At 43.8% G+C, this 19080-nt stretch overlaps 1 protein-coding gene across 9 annotated transcripts in view; it reads right to left on the bottom strand.

Annotated features, from left to right (window-relative positions):
* dst (dystonin) overlaps positions 1-19080 on the bottom strand; it is a 394574-nt gene that overhangs the window by 306777 nt on the left and 68717 nt on the right. For 2 of the 9 annotated variants that reach the window (XM_067984067.1, XM_067984069.1), the window contains exons 4-5: positions 14814-14891; positions 13491-13583 (exon numbers count right to left, since the gene is read on the bottom strand). In XM_067984067.1, the coding sequence (XP_067840168.1) occupies positions 13491-13583; positions 14814-14891 (171 nt within the window). Of the gene's footprint in view, positions 1-1936; positions 3152-13490; positions 13584-14813; positions 14892-19080 lie in introns of those variants that run through there. The other 7 variants (XM_067984060.1, XM_067984063.1, XM_067984065.1 and 4 more) reach the window with 6 other exon arrangements.

The following is a 19080-nucleotide window of genomic DNA, read 5'->3' as shown; positions in this document are numbered from 1 at the left end:
AGACACTCTCTTAATCCCCCTCACCCCTCTTTATAAACCCAGTCTCTCCATTTCTCAAGTTTATAGAACACAAAACAAAGGCTAAAACAGGAGTGTAATCAGAACAATTATTTTTTCCCCTCTTTCACACACACTCTCTCTCTTTTTATAAAACTATGAATTTTATCTCAATAAAGTTTTTGAAATTTGTCCTACAACTTTTCTTCAAATAATTTTGAACAACTTTTGAGCAGAAATCGCTAGAAACTGAAGATTTAAAAAAATCCTCACTATAGTGAACTGAACAATGCACCCTGGGAAATTAGGTACACTGCAAATGTTCAGACTCAAAAATCCAAATTCACCTCCGAGCATCACAGTTCTGGGCAATAAACTCCAAGCCCAGGCTTTCAGGAGGGGCTGAAGCCTTGAAGTAACATTTTTAATGAAGACATTAAAAGAAAACAAAACAAATCCTTTCATAAGTTTAATTGCGTTGATGAAAGATGTAATTTTTAAAAACTTTTTACATTATGGTTAAAGCCTTATTTTGGACATTAGAAATTTCAGTTACAGAGGGGAAAAAATGGCAGATGAAAAAAACATTTCAGAAAACATTGAGAGAATTGTGGAACCCAATGGCCAGACTGCAGGTGACGTGTTTATTAAAATAAGGAAACAGGCAAGATAAGGAGAAATCTGGAATGCACTGCTTGAATGGGTGAGAGGCTGCAGATTCAATAATAACTCTTAAAAGGAAATTGGATAACTACTTGAAGGGGAAAAATTTGCAGGGCTATGGGGAAAGGGCAGGGGAGTGGAACTAATTGGAAAGCTCTTTCAAAGAGCCAGCACAGGCATGGTGGGCCGAATGACCTCTTTCTATGCTGTATCACTCTATGAATCTATAAAAAGGTCTTTTCCATTATAAATGTGGAAACAGGAATTCGTAATGGGAAAGGCTGACACAAAGTGTGACATAGACATAACAACAGGAAGTCAAGCGGTTCAGATAGACAATGATGCGGACTGAAAGTTTTAAATGTACTGTAGATGACTAATTATAAACAAAAAATATTCTATCCACAATGCAATTTTTATTAGTCTTTCCAATCCCTGCAGGTTCATTTAAAGAACTGCAGGGAAAAAAATGGGATAGTGGGTCCTTAACCCAGGCACAATTTATATAACTCCATTAGTGTTTTTAAAGATATATAATTAAAATAAATTACTTTATTATTCCCTTCTCCTGTCACTAGCCATCTGAACAGTGACCATTTCCCATTCAATTCCGCCAATCTACATTGTGACATACGTAACATTGAGCCACTTATATAGTATTAAAATAGAGTGTGAAGTATCATTTTACCAACCCAGAAATTAAATCTAAGGCAACCACTGAAAGTGGAAGTATTTAATAAGAAGCATTTAAAAATGTATATATACATACACAAACATATTACACACACACACACACACGTTAATTTTGCACCACGAAGGAAAGGCAACTTCTGGAACACACGTGTTGGATAGATGCAAGTTAGAAAGGGTTAATCCATTCTGTATTTTTTTGTCTGAAGTGCAAACCAGCTTCACTTGTGCCATTTACATTTTGTAAGTAACACTTCAAGTTTTACACCATAAACCCTTATAGATTGCTGCATGACGAGACCCCCACAGATTGCTGCACTGTAATTCCCGATAGATCGATGCCCTGTAAACCCATATAAATTGATGCACCATTAAGATTGACGTACATTAAAACATATAGATTGAGGTGCCATAAATCCATATATAACTTAATGTCCAGAAAGAAAACAAACATTTGATGCTCCACAAACTTATATATAAATCGTTGCACAGCCCACTACTGAGAACATATATATTTAATAAAACCAATTTCCCTAATCATTTAATGAAGGGCCTTTGGAAGGGAGGGAAACCAGCCACTCATTACCTCATTGAACAATGATGCGACTCTATTACCATCTGAACATTTATGTCGGCAGATTGCTGACTCCCTGGACACAATTCCAAACGGAGCAAGAAGGCCCTTAACCGACCCCGTTGGAGATGAATCACTGCAGCAGGCATCTCCTTGCTGCCTCTTTGTGTGAGGTCGCGAGACGGTTATTGGCAGCTTTTGATGTGTCAAACGAGGCTGGACATCTAAAAATCGGTCAGCGCTTCCGGTGCTGTAATATGTGCGGTCGAGAATGTCACCCAGACTTTGCGATGGCCGGTTGTCGCGCTGACTTCCTATCTTTGAGCACGCGACAAACCCAACGATTGCACTCAAGCTGACCGCCTTTTTAGTCTCAAAATCCGGGCAACGTGGGTCGGACGACTTATCCTGGACTCCACTGAGCTTCAACCTTTTCTTCTTCCTCTTCTTCTTCGACCGAGAGGGGTCGCTGCCGTCAGCCATGCATTCCCCGCTCGCCCCATCCGATTCCACGTCCCCTTCGGACTGATACACAACGCAGCTGCCCGAAGTGGAAAGGGAGGAGGAGTTTCCCACAGCTTGGGGCTGGCCGTAAAGAGTGTCGGTTAAACAACACCGCTCACCGTGCCCATCGGCCCGGCTCCTCCCCGCGGTTCCGTTGCCGTGATAGTCACCGTGGCTCAGACGACACGGAGATGATTCTCCGCTGAAAGCCCCCTCCAAGGTCCCCCCTGAGGCAGGAGCTGTGGCTGGGATCTCCTGGCACTCTTCAGCATCACTCTGCTTCATAAATTCTGGTGGAAACTGCAGCTTTTCTTTTTTATTCTTCTTCTGCTTCCTCTTCAGATAAAGTTTGCTGCGGGGATAAGGAGAGTGACCCAGAGGTGCCTTGGCAGGATCCACGGCATATTCTTCTTTCTGAGCTCTCACACATCCACAAGTGTTTCCCATTTTTTCTTCACAAAGAGCAGACGGTCGTCGTCTGCTGGAGCAGAGCTGGCCTGTCGAAAATGTTATTCACCAAATCAAAATCCTGGACGGCAGACTTATCCATAGCCACAGCTTTCTCCTTCAGCCTCTCCCTCCCTCTCTCTCTCTCTCTCTCTCTGTCTGTCTGTCTTTCTCTCCCTATCTCAGTGCGCAGCCATTTTGCATAAGTGAAATGTTCATGCAGCCAATGATGGCATTTAGCCCAGAAAGGGCCTGCGTCTGATCAGTCCATAACCAACCATGGTTACGGCAGTTAAGAGTGCTCTGAACTAAATTCATTCAGCCTGTGTACATACAGTAGGAGCAAGCGGCAACTTTGCTGAAACTTAGCAGAGACTCTACGCCATGAGATAACAATGGAAAACTCCCAGATTAGCCACAACTTGCTCCACTCAAAGGTTACACCACCAAGTGAAGCGAGTTTAAGTAATGCTTAAGGAATTTTTGCAGCAACCGTTGAAGTCATTAAGCTACGTACATACCCAGAGCAAATAGCACTGTGCTAACTAAACACTTGGGATGCGAGTGAGGGGAGTATGTCACCTTTTCAAACTCAAAAGACCCTCACCACAGAGAAAAGGGTGCTCTAATAAAACGGATTATTTCTTTTAATTTAAAAAAAATCCTCCTTAAAACCTCTTCAATAATGTGATTTACATTCCAGGGTCCTAATTACCATAATGTTATCTCTAACGTTCCAGCTGTGTTGACACTTAATGTGGTCATCAAGCAATTGGACTTAACATTATATATTATAGATCAGTGTGCAATAACTATCTAAAAGGAATGTCAAGGGAAAGGTTCAAAGTTCTCCCCATCCTGTATAGTAACACAGATTCACCATTTCTTTTCGCTGATTTATTGGTGTAAAAATTAACTTCTTTTCCTACTGGGCCACTCTGATAAGATCACTGCCAGGGAGTGTCCTGGAGTGGCTCCATAGAAAATCCCGGGGACTGACCACAGACTGGCTCAAGAGACATTCAGGCCCTGGGAACATACGCTACAGGCGGAGGAGGATGCAGATTCCGCAGCCAGTGGTGCAACTTCCCAAACTCCCACGGCTCTGAATCAGCTCTCCCGTCCGTCTGAAGTCCCCATTATTTACCGAACCGCGAGTCCAGGATACACGCACATCACGTCACCCCACGCAACGCAACGTCACGTCAACCCATGCGTCGCGATACCACGCCACGCCACGCCACTGCCATTTAGCAATGCCTGGCGGGTCCAAGTGCTGTCAATGAACAATGTTTCTACAAAAACATCAAACAAAATGATAGCGAGCCTATTATTTACCTATGCAGAGCGAAGGAGTACACTTGCTCTTAAGTAATTTCATAACGTGACAGCAGTGAGCTTCATTTCATCAACTGAACAAAATTAACATCCATCGTCACTTTTTATGGAACTCTTGAAGCCATCGTCATATCACGGGGACCAGTATGAGGCCGATAAATAGTTACAGTGACACGTGACTATGGGGCTGGTCATTATCATATTGCTGTTTGTGGCACCTTGCTGTGAGCAAATTGGCTGCCACATTTCCTACATTACAACAGTGACTACACTTCAATAAGTACTTCATTGGCTGTAAAGTATTTTGGGACTTCCTGAGGTCGTGAAAGGCACTATATAAATACAAGTCTTCCTTTCTTTCTTTGAACGCAAACTCTGACACAACGAGCCTATACAACTGGATATTGCTGTTGAAATCTGATGGTGAAAGGAATCTTGCTGTTTTGTTCACAACTATAACTTGTGTCAATGTGGCAGATCTAAAAATGGGGGAGGCAGGAAGGGATGAGCTCGACCCAAACCACCTTAAAAAAATCCCGAGCCTGCTGTTTGCAGTGCAGTCTAAACCCTTCAGTCAGCTGTCCAGCTCAGCAGCACTCTGCCTCTGATGGGCCAACTAAATCACTATAAATAAATAATAATACAGCTATGGTTGCCAACTCTGCTTGGGCGTATTCCTGGAGGTTTCATCACAGGACCCTCCAGCCCAATCAAACTGCCTTTTTTTCTCCCATCTCCAATATTTTTAGAACTAAGTATTGAAAGTGTTCAAAAGAAAACGATAAAAAGAACACAGCATTTTTTTTAAAATTCCCTTATGATTTTTCTTCCAGCAGTGTCCTGGAGATTAATTTTAAATTTCTGGAGGGTTGGCAACGCTAAATACAGCTGAAACCAACAAATCTGTGGAGGCCAGGCATCTGAATCTGTAGCTTTGCATAAGGACTGTAGGAGACAAAGTGCCTTCATTAGAATAATTTACAGTTTACTGCACTGAGTCACAGGGTCCCGAGCTATATTAAACCATAGAGAGCTGCAGCTAAAGCAGAGGGCAGTTAATTGTGGCTACGTCGCAGAATGCTTTATCTTCCCTCTCCCCCCGCCAACCCCACCCCACTCCCCCAATGCCGTTTTCACGAGGCTAACCGCTGGGGGGCGCAAATCTCCAGCATTTTGTGGCGATTCGCAATTCATGGGGCATCTCTTCTTCGCCACACGTTGCTGGACAATTTACACATCAACAATGAAGAGCGCTATTAAACTCGCCATTATTTTCCCAGCAAATTCTGGCCCAATATTTTTTGATTGTTCTGGTGCCTACCAAACTCGACTGTTGTCGTGTACGTTTTAGAGAGGAGAGGTCAGCCTCGGCAGAGCTGTTCACTTCTTGTGCCATTGTGTGTAGCAGGAATTTCTCATGACGATGCCTGAATTCAGGACGGGGTGTCAGACTGCGTTATTGCGGGAGCAGTTCGGACACAGGAGAAGTCTCTTTACCTGCTCGTGCCAGCCAGCACTGCTCTTTCCGCATTGCCGTCCTGGACAAACTTGCCCCTTCAGGTTTTACTTTGGCGGGGCCTCAGGTGAGGAGCATCAAGCTCTCCTAGATTTGTTACAGATAGCAGGAACTTTACTCGCCATTAAATCAAACACTTCCCCCAATAAACTCCCAGTTCTAACTCCAACAGTGCAGATTTTATATTCCCCAACTCAAGCCATACTTGCAACTTGAGGGTGTATCCCAAGGTCACTCTGTACCTAATTACCAGAGTGTCTATTGACACCACTCTGTCAGCCAATGAGTTGGAGGCAGGGAGCAGGACTTACGGCAGGACTCACAGCCAACAGTCTATTTTACTGCAAACAAAGTCGGTTTAAACAGCGGACTACAGCAAACAGTCTACAGAGTCTATTTAAAAAGAGTCTCTACCAACTACAGCAAATAGAACTCATGACCAAAACTACAGCAACTTCTCCCGATAAAAGCAGGATTATTTCTCCAACAAAATGCAGTGAACAGAGGATAGGTACATTATACAAATTATGTGCATAAAATCAATCCCAGTCAGCAGTGCGGTCTCCAGGCATGATTGACGGGGGAATGACCCAATCATCTCCATTCTGGCAGGGAACAGTGATGTCCCCAATTACAGGTGGTTTAGATCCCCAGACTCGCACTCACTAAGAACAGGTTCTAGAATAGCCAAACTCATAACCTAATGGCTGACTGAAAGAGAAGGATTCCATCTCAGACGTTTTCAAAATCGGCGGGTGTAGGGCAAAAATCGATTTTAGCTGTTCTCCCCAGGCAGGAATCGCAAGCAGCAGGTCGATGGAAAGGGAAATCAGGTGGGGTGTAAAACGTCCCCCAGAGTGAACAATTAAAATTGACCCCCAAGGTCTCCGTATTCAGTTAGATTTTCAGCAACCTGACGCTTGATTAAATTAATTCCACAGTCTTCTGTTTATACAACTCCTCTATACAGCCAGCTCCTGCATAAATACAATGTGCAGTGGCACAAGGAAGTACTGAGCAATATCAAACCTGAAAACTTGAGCATTGTGCGTGCGAGTTAGTGTTATATATACTTTCCTGGCTATGTTTATTGACACAGACCACTCAAACTTGGAGAAGATGATCTCTGTATGTTAGTGAATTCCTTCTAAATGGCTTTACAATTTTATTGCAGTTCATGCACCGAGGAAATCTTCCCCCATTTGATTTTTTATGTGCTACATACCTATGTCTCTTAAAAATACATTCCTGTAACTTAACATACTAATATCAGTTAGATATGAAGCAATTTTACTTTCATGCACTGCTACCTTTTGGACTGATACTGCTATAACAATTAGTTTGATTCTGAACTGGCAATGTATAAAATTACCAAACAGGATTCTGTACTTTCTTTTCTCGATTGAAGCCCAAATTCCACACGCAATCAGAAAGAAAGGAAAGGACTGAGGCCTCAAAAATATGTTTATCAATTGCTATGAAAGGTACGGAAATTCTGGTAGAATTTTATTGTTGGAGTGACCTGTTCTACACCTCAATTATTGATCTGGAAACTGGACTACATTTACTCGTGTGTCTCAGTGCTCTTACTGTTACTTAGAGTCTCAATGAAGCCTTGCACAAGGCCTTAAGTACAACAAGGTGGGGGAAGTTCACCTAACCGTGAGGGGCACAATTATTTTGAACATTCTGCGTCCTTCTGTGTTACCTCATGAAACGGTTTAAGTATCCCGTTAGTGCGAGGAGGTTGAAGTTAAAGAGAGAGAGAAGGAAAGAAAGAATTTACAACATGCCTGTCACAACCTCGGGACGTCCCAAGGAGCTTTACAGCCAACTAAGTACTTTTTTTTTTAAGTATAGCCAATATTGTTATGCAGGAAACGAGGCGGCCAATTTGCACACAGCAAGCTCCCACAAACAGCAATGAGATAATGTCCAGATAATCTTTCTTTTTTTTTAAAAAGAATTGTTGGTTGAGGGATAAATATTGGCCAGGACACAAGGGAGAACTCCCCTGCTCTTCTTTGAAATAATGCCGTGGGATCTATTGTGTCCCCGAGAGGGCAGACGTGGCCTAGGTTTAACATCGCTTCCAAAAAACGGCACCTCAGTACAGTACTGGGAGTATCAGCCTGGGTTTTGGCTCAAGTCTCTGGAGTGGGACTTGAACCCACAACCTTCTGACTCAGAGGCGAGGGGGAGGGAGAAAGAATCAGCTGTGAAAAGAAAGTTATTGCCTGGGAACAAGTCAGCTGTTGCTATGTTATTGTGCCCTAAATGAGAGATCACGTGATATACAGTAATGGTTTTATTTTGGAATGATGGTAATCTAGACATTTCCAAATCTAACCGCTTATGTCATGAGTCCAAGCTATGCTACAATGGCTGATTTCCACTAATGACATCCCACTGAACCTTTTCTTCATACTGAACCTGTGCATTGTAATGTTCCAAATTTAAGATACGACCAGACAGTTGTGGTCTCCGCATTATAAAAAAGGATGTAGAGGTACTGGAAAAAGTGCAAAAGATTCACAAGGATGATACCAGAACTGAGAGGTTATACCTATCAGCAAAGACTGAACAGGCTGGGGTTCTTCTCTCTAGAAAAGAGAAGGCTGAGGGGTGACCTGATACAGGTCTTTAAGATTATGAACGGGTTTGATACAGTAAACGTAGAGAAAATGTTTCCACTTGTAGGGGAGACCAATATGAGGGGCCATAAATACAAGATAGTCACTAATAAATGCAATAAAGGAATTCAGGAGAAACATATTTACCCAGAGAGTGGTGAGAATGTGGAACTCGCTACCACAAGGAGCAATTGAAGCGAATAGCAAAGATGCATTTAAGGGGAGAAAAAATTAGAACGTTACGTTGATAGGGTTAGATGAAGAGGGGTGGAAGGAGGCCCGTGTGGAGCATAAACACCGGCAGAGACCAGTTGGACCGAATGGCCTGTTTCTGTGCTGTAACTATGTAAAGAATGCAGCAACCATATTTATGCATTCAGGCCGTCATTACTGATTTGGTTAAATTTTCAAGAACAAGCACTACCTAAGCCAGTTAGAATCAATCCCATCCACTCCTTGAAGACAGTCACCTGTTCGTGGCCTCCAATTCTTTATTGACCTTCGAACAGTGAGAGAGAACTGGGGCAGTATAATTTATGTTCCGAAACTTTCAGAGCTGCAGTGAATCCAGGCGAATGTCACCAGGTTTGAACTCAACACAAAAAGGCAGAGCAAGATTTGCAGTCAGAATCACTGGGAACATTCTGTGGTCACTTTGCAAAACAGGAAATTCATTTTGCACCACAAAAAGGAACATTTGGATTTTCTTTCATCTGGCTTTGGTTTAAGAGTGGGTGGAGCTAATTTCTCAATGTGTATAGAAAAAAAGGTCACACACAACTACAACAACAACTTGCATTTATATAGCACCTTTAACGTCTCAGGGCGCTTCACAGGAGCAATTATCAGACAAAATTTGACACCAAGTCACATAAGGAGATGTTAGGACAGGTGGCCAAAAGCTTGGTCAAAAAGGTAGATTTTAAGGAGCGCCTTAAAGGAGAAGAGAGAGGCGGAGAGGTTTAGGAAGTGAATTCCAGAGCTTAGGGCCTAGGCCACTGAAGGCACGGCTGACAATGGTGGAGTGATGAAAATCGGGGATGTGCAAGAAGCCAGAATTGGAGGAGTGCAGAGATCTCGGATGGATGTAGGGCAGGAGGAGATTACAGAGATGGGGAGGGATGAGGCATGGAGGGAATTTGAAAACAAGGATGAGAACTTAGACCGGAAGCCAGTGTATAAGCCCCTTCACTTCCATTTTGCTCTGACCTCCGACTATTTCCATCGCGTTTTCCTACTCTTGTCGTTATGCATCAATTTTGAACTAAGGAGCCCCAGTGTCTGCCTATGAAAGTCACGAAGAGTTGCGTTAACACCAAGCTCAATCAGCGGCACGGTTGCTAACCGGCCACTTTTCTTATGGACAAACTGCTTTTCCAGCCTCCAGTCCCCATTCGCACTGTTTACATGGGGGCTTGGAAATCAGCTGCGTCCAGACCTTCCCGGGCCAAGAGCATGCCGAGGGACAGGAAATGTGGGAGTCTGGGCTCAAAAGGGGCAGTCAGCCACGACGAGCAAGTACGAGTAAACGGTTTGTCTCTCCAGAAAACTACCTGCGGATCAAAGTTCACGTTCCAGCTAAGCATCTCTTTTTTTTAATATTAAAGTGCCTGGTATCTTCAGAGCAAATCAGCCAGTCGGTAAACATCCCTGACTTTTATATGAACTGGTGCTGCATTTTTTTGTACCCGTCTAGTAGCTTTACATGAATTGTGTACTTGGACTCCCAAATCTTTCAGTTCCTAATTTCTCACCATTTAAAAAATACTCTAATTTACCTTACTTAGATCCCAAGTGGATGACCTCACACTTGCCCACATTAAACTCCATTTACCACTTAATCTGTCAATGTCCCTTTGCAACTTCCTGCTCCCATCTGCACTACTTCCCTCCTAATCTAGTGAAAGGAACATTTCCAACTATATTAGTTGTTACAGGAGTCATTCAACTATAGTTAATACTCTGATGACAAATATGTCTTTTTACATATGACAGCCATGCCCTTTCCAAATGTACAATATGATGTTTATAGGGCATCAGATCTTTTGCTTATTACTAGCAGTCCTTGGTAAGTGGAACGATGACCTGTCATTAGTTTCTGGGGATAATAGTAGGTCAAGGTTAAGTTTAGATTCAACTGTGCACATGTTAGTAGCTGGATACTCAGGACCATTGGAGAGTTCTGTACTCCGACATGTTGTGGTGAGAATTGTGAAAGTGTCAATGGGCACTAGGAACCAACAGGAGTGACTGCAGCTCCCGGCTCCTGTGTCTACAAGCAAATGGCTGCAGAGACTGGATGCTCAGGGGGGTGGGTGGGCAAGAAAGCAAGAAAGCAAGAAAGAAACACACACACACAGAGAGAGACAGACAGACAGACACAGAGAGAGACAGACAGACAGACACAGAGAAACAGAGAGCGAGAGTGAGCGAGATTAAAACAAGGCCCCGTCTGCCTTCTCATGGCACTATTCGAAGAGCAGGGGAGTTCTCCTCGGTGTCCTGGGCCAATATTTATCCCTCAATCAACACCACTAAATCAGATGATGTGGTCATTTATCTCACTGCCGCTTGTGGGATCTTGCTGTGCACAAGTTGGCTGCCACTGCCACACTTCCTGCATTACAACACTTCAAAAGTACTTCATTGGCCGTAATGTGCTTCGGGACTTTGAGGTCGTGAAATGTGCTTTATAAATGCAAGTCTTTAAGTTTTTGCATCAACTGGTTGTTGATTAAGGAACCAGGCCAGCAGTACCTGCTAACTGCCAATAAAAATCCAACATACCAAGACAAACGAAGCCTGAAAGTGGTCATGTTAATGATGAACTCATACAAGTAGACCAGTGTAAACCAGCTTCTGACTCAAGACCACTGCTGCTTAAAAGCACACAGTGGGCTCTGTTGGAACGTCCAGGACCAGTTTTGGAAATTATTTTGGTTTTGGATTATCTTTTTTAAATAAAATAATTTATAGCATTGATCGTAACAACAACTCCCCCCCCCCCCTCTCAAGATGAAACATGGTAAAATGTGTCACAAAAAAAGTGACAATGGCCTCCAAGCATTAAACTACAAGGCAGGAAAGGTGACATCCCCATCAATTCTGCAAAGATTCTGCATTTTACTATATTAGACTGAAAGAAAGGTCCGAAACCACTGATCCGGGAATTTTCAAAACGCTGGAGAGAATCTGCAGTGACTTCAAATCAATGCAGCTCTTTTAACCATTCTAATAGTGGTGAGAATGTAGAACTCGCTACCACATTGAGTAGTTGAGGCAAATAGCATAGATGCATTTAAGGAGAAGCTAGATAAACACATGAGGGAGAAAGGAATAGAAGGATATGCTGATAGGGTTAGATGAAGATAGGGTAGGAGGAGGCTCGTGTGGAGCACAAACACCTGTTGGGCCGAATGGCCTGTTTCTGTGCTGTCCATTCTATGTAATTAGTGAGTTTTCTTTCTTTTAAGCTAAATTCTAATTACTGGAGCACAGGGTTGGGGGGTGGGGGCACAGGGGAAAGACAGCGTGTAGAAAAGATAATGGTGATAAGAGGAAGGATGTTCCACAGTTTCGATTTTATTTGCAGTATTTCCAATTAGCAATTAACGTGATCATTAATTCTAGAATCATAGCAGCTTGCAGCACAGCCATTCGGCCCATCGTACCTGGTCTTTGAAAGCTATCCAATTAGTTCCACTCCCTCTGCTCTTTTCCCATAGCCCTGCAAATTTTTCCTTTTCAAGTATTTATCCAAATCCCTTCTGAAAGTTACTTTTGAATCTGCTTCCACCGCCCTTTCAGGCAGTGCATTCCAGATCGTAACAACTCGCTGCGTAAAAGGAGAATTAGGAAATTTTGCTTAGCAAGATCCTGATGACTTGTTTCACCATTCTACACCCCAACAAGACCCTGGTCCCAAAACAGATTGTTGCCTGAAAACACTCCACAAAAGGGATTTAGGGGAAAACACAAGAAAACTGGGCGTTCTCATCTCAAAAAGTTAAAAACTGGTTTATTGGTAACCTTGGCCCTCATGACTGAAAACACTTGCAAAAATGTGTTAACATGACGACTGAAGAATCAGTTCAACCTTTAGAAGTCAATGCGCCAGTACTATAAACGCCAAGACCAACATGCTGCACAGCACTTTTAATTCAATCAAGAAATCTTGTTGGAAATCTTCCTTGTAAATAAAGAAATTGTGCACACAATGGTTTTTTCTTCCCCTCCCCCCACCCCCCCCCCCCGTGCTTTCTCTCCAGCCTCCAGCCACTTCATTAAAAACGGAATAGAACCAAGGCACATATCCAACACAATTTCCAGCTTCATAGAATGAAAAAAAAGTCCACTCAGCTCTCAAGCCCGCTCCTGCCATAGACCAACCAAAATCCACCATCACACCCTGCATCAACCCAATTGTCTCCTATTGCAGTATCTCCCATCTCCCAAGATATCTACCTGAACTTACGTCATACATTATTCATCCTTGGTCAACCTTCCTTAGCATCATATTTCCATAGGCAGAGCAGCTCGACACCAATCATATTCCATACAAAAATCAAGATCTGTATCTTTTCATCATCATCATCTGTTCTTGGCCAGATGTTCATCGACACACAATTTCAACTGAAATCCTTCTCATCTTGCGTTGCTTGAGGTGTACTGATTTTATACTCATATCCTCTGGTTCCACACTCTCACTCCTCCTTGTCTCTACCTTATTCCAGTCTTAAACCTGGATCATGTCCCCTTGATGATCCCCCACTCCGTAAGTTTGGTTTGGTTAAGTCTTGCCTCATAACTTGAAACCTCAAGTCCCAGAATCATTCTTCTCCAAAACAGCTTTATAGAATCTACATCCTTCAAATACTAATCGAGAACACAGCAACGCAAACATTATGCTGGTGCAGTACCAAAAACCTCGATTGGGAAACATAACCCAACACACACACACACAAGAAAAACAAGGATGCAGCAATTTTTTTTTAAACTGCAATTTTCCAACAGCAGTCCCATAATAAAACATACACTGCACAGATACAAATCCCAAAACAAAATCATTAATGTTGGGAGTCAAATCGAGTCAACACAATCATATTTAAGAAAAAAATTAAATTTATACCTGAAAGTGCAAAATGATGGTCCAGATCAGCCCCAATGTTAGTTTGGGATTCCCATCAGTTATGTCATCATTTCTTATGTTCACTAATTTGACCTGTTATTCAAGAAAAAACAAGTAAAGATTAGTTCAACTGGCTACCCAGAATGTATATTATTAAGCAATGAGAAAGAGGAGTACATTTGTTAGTTTTACCATTGCATAACTCAACAGTAAATTTATCCAGTAAGCCCATAGAATTGTCTGGGCACAGACAAGGGTGGTTTTACAAGGGATGAGAGTTTACTGTCCTAGGTATGGATCTAAACTGGTGGGAGAACAGCCTAATGGAGAGAGTTTGAAACCTGTTGGGTTCACTGTGATTGGGAGTCAGGTCACCAACTGATCGGAGTTATACTACCACTTGCATGACGAGGCAAAAATGGCAGTATAACGCACGTGCTAAAACACATAGAGCCAGCAAGTTCGAAAGAAATTGGACAAGTTTTCATCCAGCCATTCTCTTTCCTTCTTCCTCCTCCTCCAATTTTCTTACCATCTCCCTCCTGAAGCCACGTTTCTCTGCTGGGTTCAGGTCAACAGATGCTGCAGCCTTCCGGTACCTCACCCAAGTGACCATTCCGCATGTGCGCACTCGGACAGAGTGTCAGCGGGTTGTTTGACCACCATGGTGTCCTGGGGTATCTTTCCCCCATTCTACAGGAGCAATAGACGATGCTGTCTTGGTGGTGGAGGAGAAATCAGTCGGGACCAATGCCAAGGATTGCAATCCAAAACCTGTCCTCCACTGATGTCCATGCATATTTACTTTGAACAATGGTTGCAGAATAGCAATTAGGATCGGCAGATTCCTCCCCCCATGACCTAGTTACGTACTTCATAGAATCACAGCACAGAAACAGGCCATTCGGTCCAACTGGTCCATGCCGGTGTTTATGCTCCACACGAGCCTCCTCCCACCTTACTTCATCTAATCCTATCAACATATCCTTCTATTCCTTTCTCCCTCATGTGTTTATCTAGTTTCTCCTCAAATGTATCAACGCTATTCGCCTCAACCACTCCTTGTAGTAGTGTTCCACATTCTCACCACTGAATAAAAAAGTTTCTCCTGAATTCCTTATTGGATTTTAGTGACATATATTTACGGCCCCTAGTTTTGGTCTCCCCCACACAAGTGGAAACATCTTTTCTACGTCTACCCTATCGAAACCCTTTCATAATCTTAAAGACCTCTATCAGGTCGCCCCTCAGCCTGCTCTTTTCTAGAGAAATAGAGCCCCAGCCTGTTCAAAATTGTTTGAGGAAATTAAACACGCAGCTCACCTGGCGCCGTTTCAAGTAGTCCAGTGCAATCTGTACATTCTGTAGTCTATGAAAGCGCATGCGCCCTTTCTCGCGGGGCTGCGTTCAGAGGGGGGAAAAAAAACAAGAACATTGTGTTAATAGTTTTCCTCAAAATGGGTGATTGAAAGTGCAGTCTTCTGATATAAGTGGTGAATTTTCTAAGACTTACTGGACTTGTGTGAGGCTTTGCATGCACTGTTGCAACTGCACAGCATGCGCATACTCTGGTTTGCAATCGAAGAAATGCGATCGGAGAAAGCGTGGTAGGTTGGTGCATTGGAGAGCAATCCCGAGAACAGCTCCAAATTTTCCCTCGGTCCAATTAAATTCCTACTAAGAGCTAATTAAGTCAAGCCTCCTCCCCGCCCTCAGCTACAACGGCCAGAACAACAGGAAGAGAGTTTGGATTATCCCAGTGTATCCGTCGAACGTCCAACACATTTTTCTGTGATAAATTTAATTTAATTCCTGTGGGTGGGGAAGGATTTCATGGGCATCTGTTCAATTTAGGGGAAATGTGTATAAAACAGGCAAGTACACCAAATTGTTCCATGTAGCACCAGATGGACGGTTTTGTCTGAACTCGATTATTCTTTTTTAAGAAACAAGGGTGAGCACATTTAGGAAGTGCCACAGAGGCCCAGAACCAACGCAGAGCCCCGGAGAGTGGGAACGCACAAGTCTGCCCCCATCACCACCACCACGGCTCAGGTCTCAGATGGCGCCTGGGTGCACAGGTGCCAAAGGGAGGTAGAAAATCTCCTCGAGTGGAAGAGGGCGAAGGCCAGGGGAATCATTTTTATTTTTAAAAATAAAAAAGGGTCTTCAGTCAAGGCCATCACATGCCTCCTGTTGGTTGTCCAAAGAACTAAGCCAAAGGCAGATGGTGTTGGGTAGTCATCTGTCCCCTCTCTCAGCAGCAGAGGTGCAGTTAAGGAACGGTCAAGGGTATTAAAAAAAAAATGTATTAAAGAAAATTAAGCCTGACCTTCATTCAAACAAAAGTTGTTCTTTTTATATATACAACAAAAGGACCATTTTAATGGTCAGCTTTTGCCCACAGATGATTTCCATTCTCAGATCACAGAGACCATCACTGACTGAAAAGCATATCAGGTCAATCCTTCAGGGTGATGTATTTGGGTACAGGCTCCGTTCCTCTCCCTCCCTCCCTCCTGCCCCTACCCCTCCGCCAAGAGGTTTTAATTGGAGTTTCTTTTAAAGAGCCACTGTGGGTTTTTTTAAAATTTAGTTTAGATTCTGAGAGCGCAGTAACCACAAGTGCTAGCGCTATCAAAGAGCTGGCACAGGCACGATGGGCCAAATGGCCTCCTTCTGTGCTATATGATTGTATGAAGAGGAATCTAATGAGCTTTGAAAGAGCTATCTAATTATTCCCACTCCCCTGGTCTTTCCCCTTAGCCCTGCAAATTTTCAGAGTGTCTATCGACACCACTGTGTTAGCCAATGAGTTGGAGGCAGGGCGGGACTTACAGCAGGACTCCCAGCAAACAGTCTATTTTTCAGCAAAAAAAGTCTATTTACTCAGCAAACAGAGCACTACTATTTAAACAGAGCACTACAGCAAACAGTCAACACAGTCTATTTAAAAAGAGTCTCGATGAACTACAGCAAACAGAATTCGTGATTGAAACTAAGCAACTTCTCCTGATAAAAGCAGGGTGATTTCTCCAGCAAAATGCAGTGAGTGGAGGGTAGTTACATAATACAAACTACGTGCGTAGAATCAATCCCAGTCACTTACAGCAGTGTAGGCTCCAGGGGTGATTGACGGGGGAATTACCCAATCATCTCCATTCTGGCCGGGAATAGTGGTGTCACTATATGCAGTCGCAAATGTTTCCTTCAAATTTTAGTTAGTTAGAGAAGTCTGACCAGAACTCTCGAGAACAACTGCAACTCAGTAGCAGAAATCCCGTAGCTTTGTACATAATGTGGTCCTCTGTGCCTTTGGACATTGATCTAATTCTGCCTTAAAACGTTTACTATTAGCGTGTTCTGAGAATAGTTCTTCAGAGTACAAAAAAAGTCGTGTGTTTAGAACTAAACAGGGGACACATTCTGTCAAAAAAAAACAATTGATAGCTCGTGAGGAGTGATTATGGTCAGCTGCAGGTGTTTCCCTGTGAGGCCATAGCGAGAATATTTTCATTACACTACCCATTTGGAGAGGGCAGGCTCTTAATATCTGCCTGAGACTGGTCCAGCAAGAGGGAAGCTGAAGGGGCCGTTTTTCGACTTTGCAATCTCAGGGGGAGCCCCCTGAAGTCGTAAGATGACCACTTTATGCATGTTTACAAACAGAAACCATGCCATTTAAGAAAATAAACTGCATCACTAGGCAACAACTTGCATTCATTTAGCACCTTTGACGTAGTAAAACGTCCCAAGGCGCTTTACAGGAGCGTTATCAGACAAAATTTGGCACCGAGCCACGTAAGGAAATATTAGGACAGGTGACCAAAAGCTTGGTCGAAGAGTAGATTTCAAGGAGTGTCTTAAAAGGAGGAGAGGCAGAGAGGTTTAGGGAGGGAATTCCAGAGTTTAGGGCCTAGGCAGCTGAAGGCACGGCTGCCAATGGTGGGGTGAAGGAAGTGGGGGTGTACAAAAGGCCACAGTTGGAGGGACCCAGAGATCTCGGAAGGTTGTAGGGCTGGAGGAGGTTACAGAGTTAGGGAGGGGTGAGGCCATGGAGGGATTTGATCACGAGGATGAGAATTTTAAAATCGAGGCGTTGTCGGACTGGGAGCCCATGTAGGTCAGCGAGCACAGGGATGATGGGTGAATGGGACTAGATGCAAGTTAGGATAGAGGCAGCAGGGTTTTGGATGAACTTAAGTTTATGGAGGGTGGAAGATGGGAGATTGGCCAGGAAAGCATTAGAATAGTTTGGTCTAGAGGTAACAAAAGCATGGATGAGGGTTTCAGCAGCAGATGAGCTGAGGCAGGAGCAGAGACAGGCGATGTTACGGAGGTGGAAGGAGGCGGTCTTGGTGACGGGGAGGATAAGTGGTCGGAAGCTCATCTTAGGGTCAAATGGGACGCCAAGATGTGAACAGTCTGGTTCAGCCTCAGACAGCGACGAGGGAGAGGGCTGGAATCGGTGGCAAGGGCATGGAGATTGTGGCGGGGACTGAAGACAATGGCTTCGGTCATCCCAATATTTAGGTGGAGGAAATTTTTACTCATGCAATATTGGATGTGGGACAAGCAGCCTGACAAATCAGAGACAGTGGAGGGGTCGAGGGGGGTGGTGGTGAGGCAGAGCTGGGTGTCGTCAGCGTACATGTGGAACCTGATGTTGTGTTTTCAGATGATGTCGCCAAGGGTAGCATGTAGATGAGAAATAGGAGGGAGCCAAGGATAGATCCTTGGGGGGACTCCAGAGGTAACGGTGGGGAAGTGGGAAGAGAAGCCATTGCAGGACATTCTCTTGCTGCAACTGGATAGATAAGAATGGAACCAGGTGAGCGCAGTCCCACCCAGGAACACCCTATTCCTCTGACTCAAGCCTCTTATACAACCCCGTCCGATTGGCAGCCAAGTCTTTAGCCACCTAGCCCCTATGCTGTGGAATTCTATCCCTAAACCCTTCCCATCTATTTCACTTCCCTCTCCTCCTTCAAACTCACTTCGGTGATCAACCCTCTTCTTATCTCTTCGCTTGGTGTCCATATTTTCGTTACGTCTTAGTGAAGCACCTTGGGCTTTTTAAAAAAAATAATAGTGCGCAATATGAATGCAAGCTGTTATTGCTGCTCCAACACCACCAACGCAATGTGCATCTTACTGTGCTACTGCCCACTGCCAGCAAGTAACATCCAGCATGACTGAACATGGAATTCATTTGAACTATTTCCAGCAGATCTTTCCTGCTTTGTGATTTGAACCAGAACATTAGGAAGGAAATCACTCAAATAATGGACTTTCCTGGTTGGAGGAGCAGCAATGGTTGGGTAGCTAGGGTGGGGGGTGGGGGGGGGGGGGGGGGGGGAGGGAGAGGGAAAGGAGAGATTGGGATCGGGAAAAGATAAATCCCAATGAAGCCATTGGAATATTAGGCCCTGAGCAAATCAATTAAACATTGAGATTTAGTGCCCCAATTCCACTTGTACTGTGGGGACAAGGTACTGCTCTTCAGATCAGAGATATCCCACCTGAAACGTGCCTCCACTCACTCCCTTTTCAGCAGCTCACTCCAAAATTAGCCTGGTTGGAGGCTGGG

Source organism: Heptranchias perlo, chromosome 5, assembly GCF_035084215.1.
Source record: "Heptranchias perlo isolate sHepPer1 chromosome 5, sHepPer1.hap1, whole genome shotgun sequence".
Lineage (NCBI taxonomy): Eukaryota > Metazoa > Chordata > Chondrichthyes > Hexanchiformes > Hexanchidae > Heptranchias > Heptranchias perlo.
The sequence above is the reverse complement of the archived record's forward strand: the minus strand, read 5'-3'. Positions and strand labels throughout refer to the sequence as shown.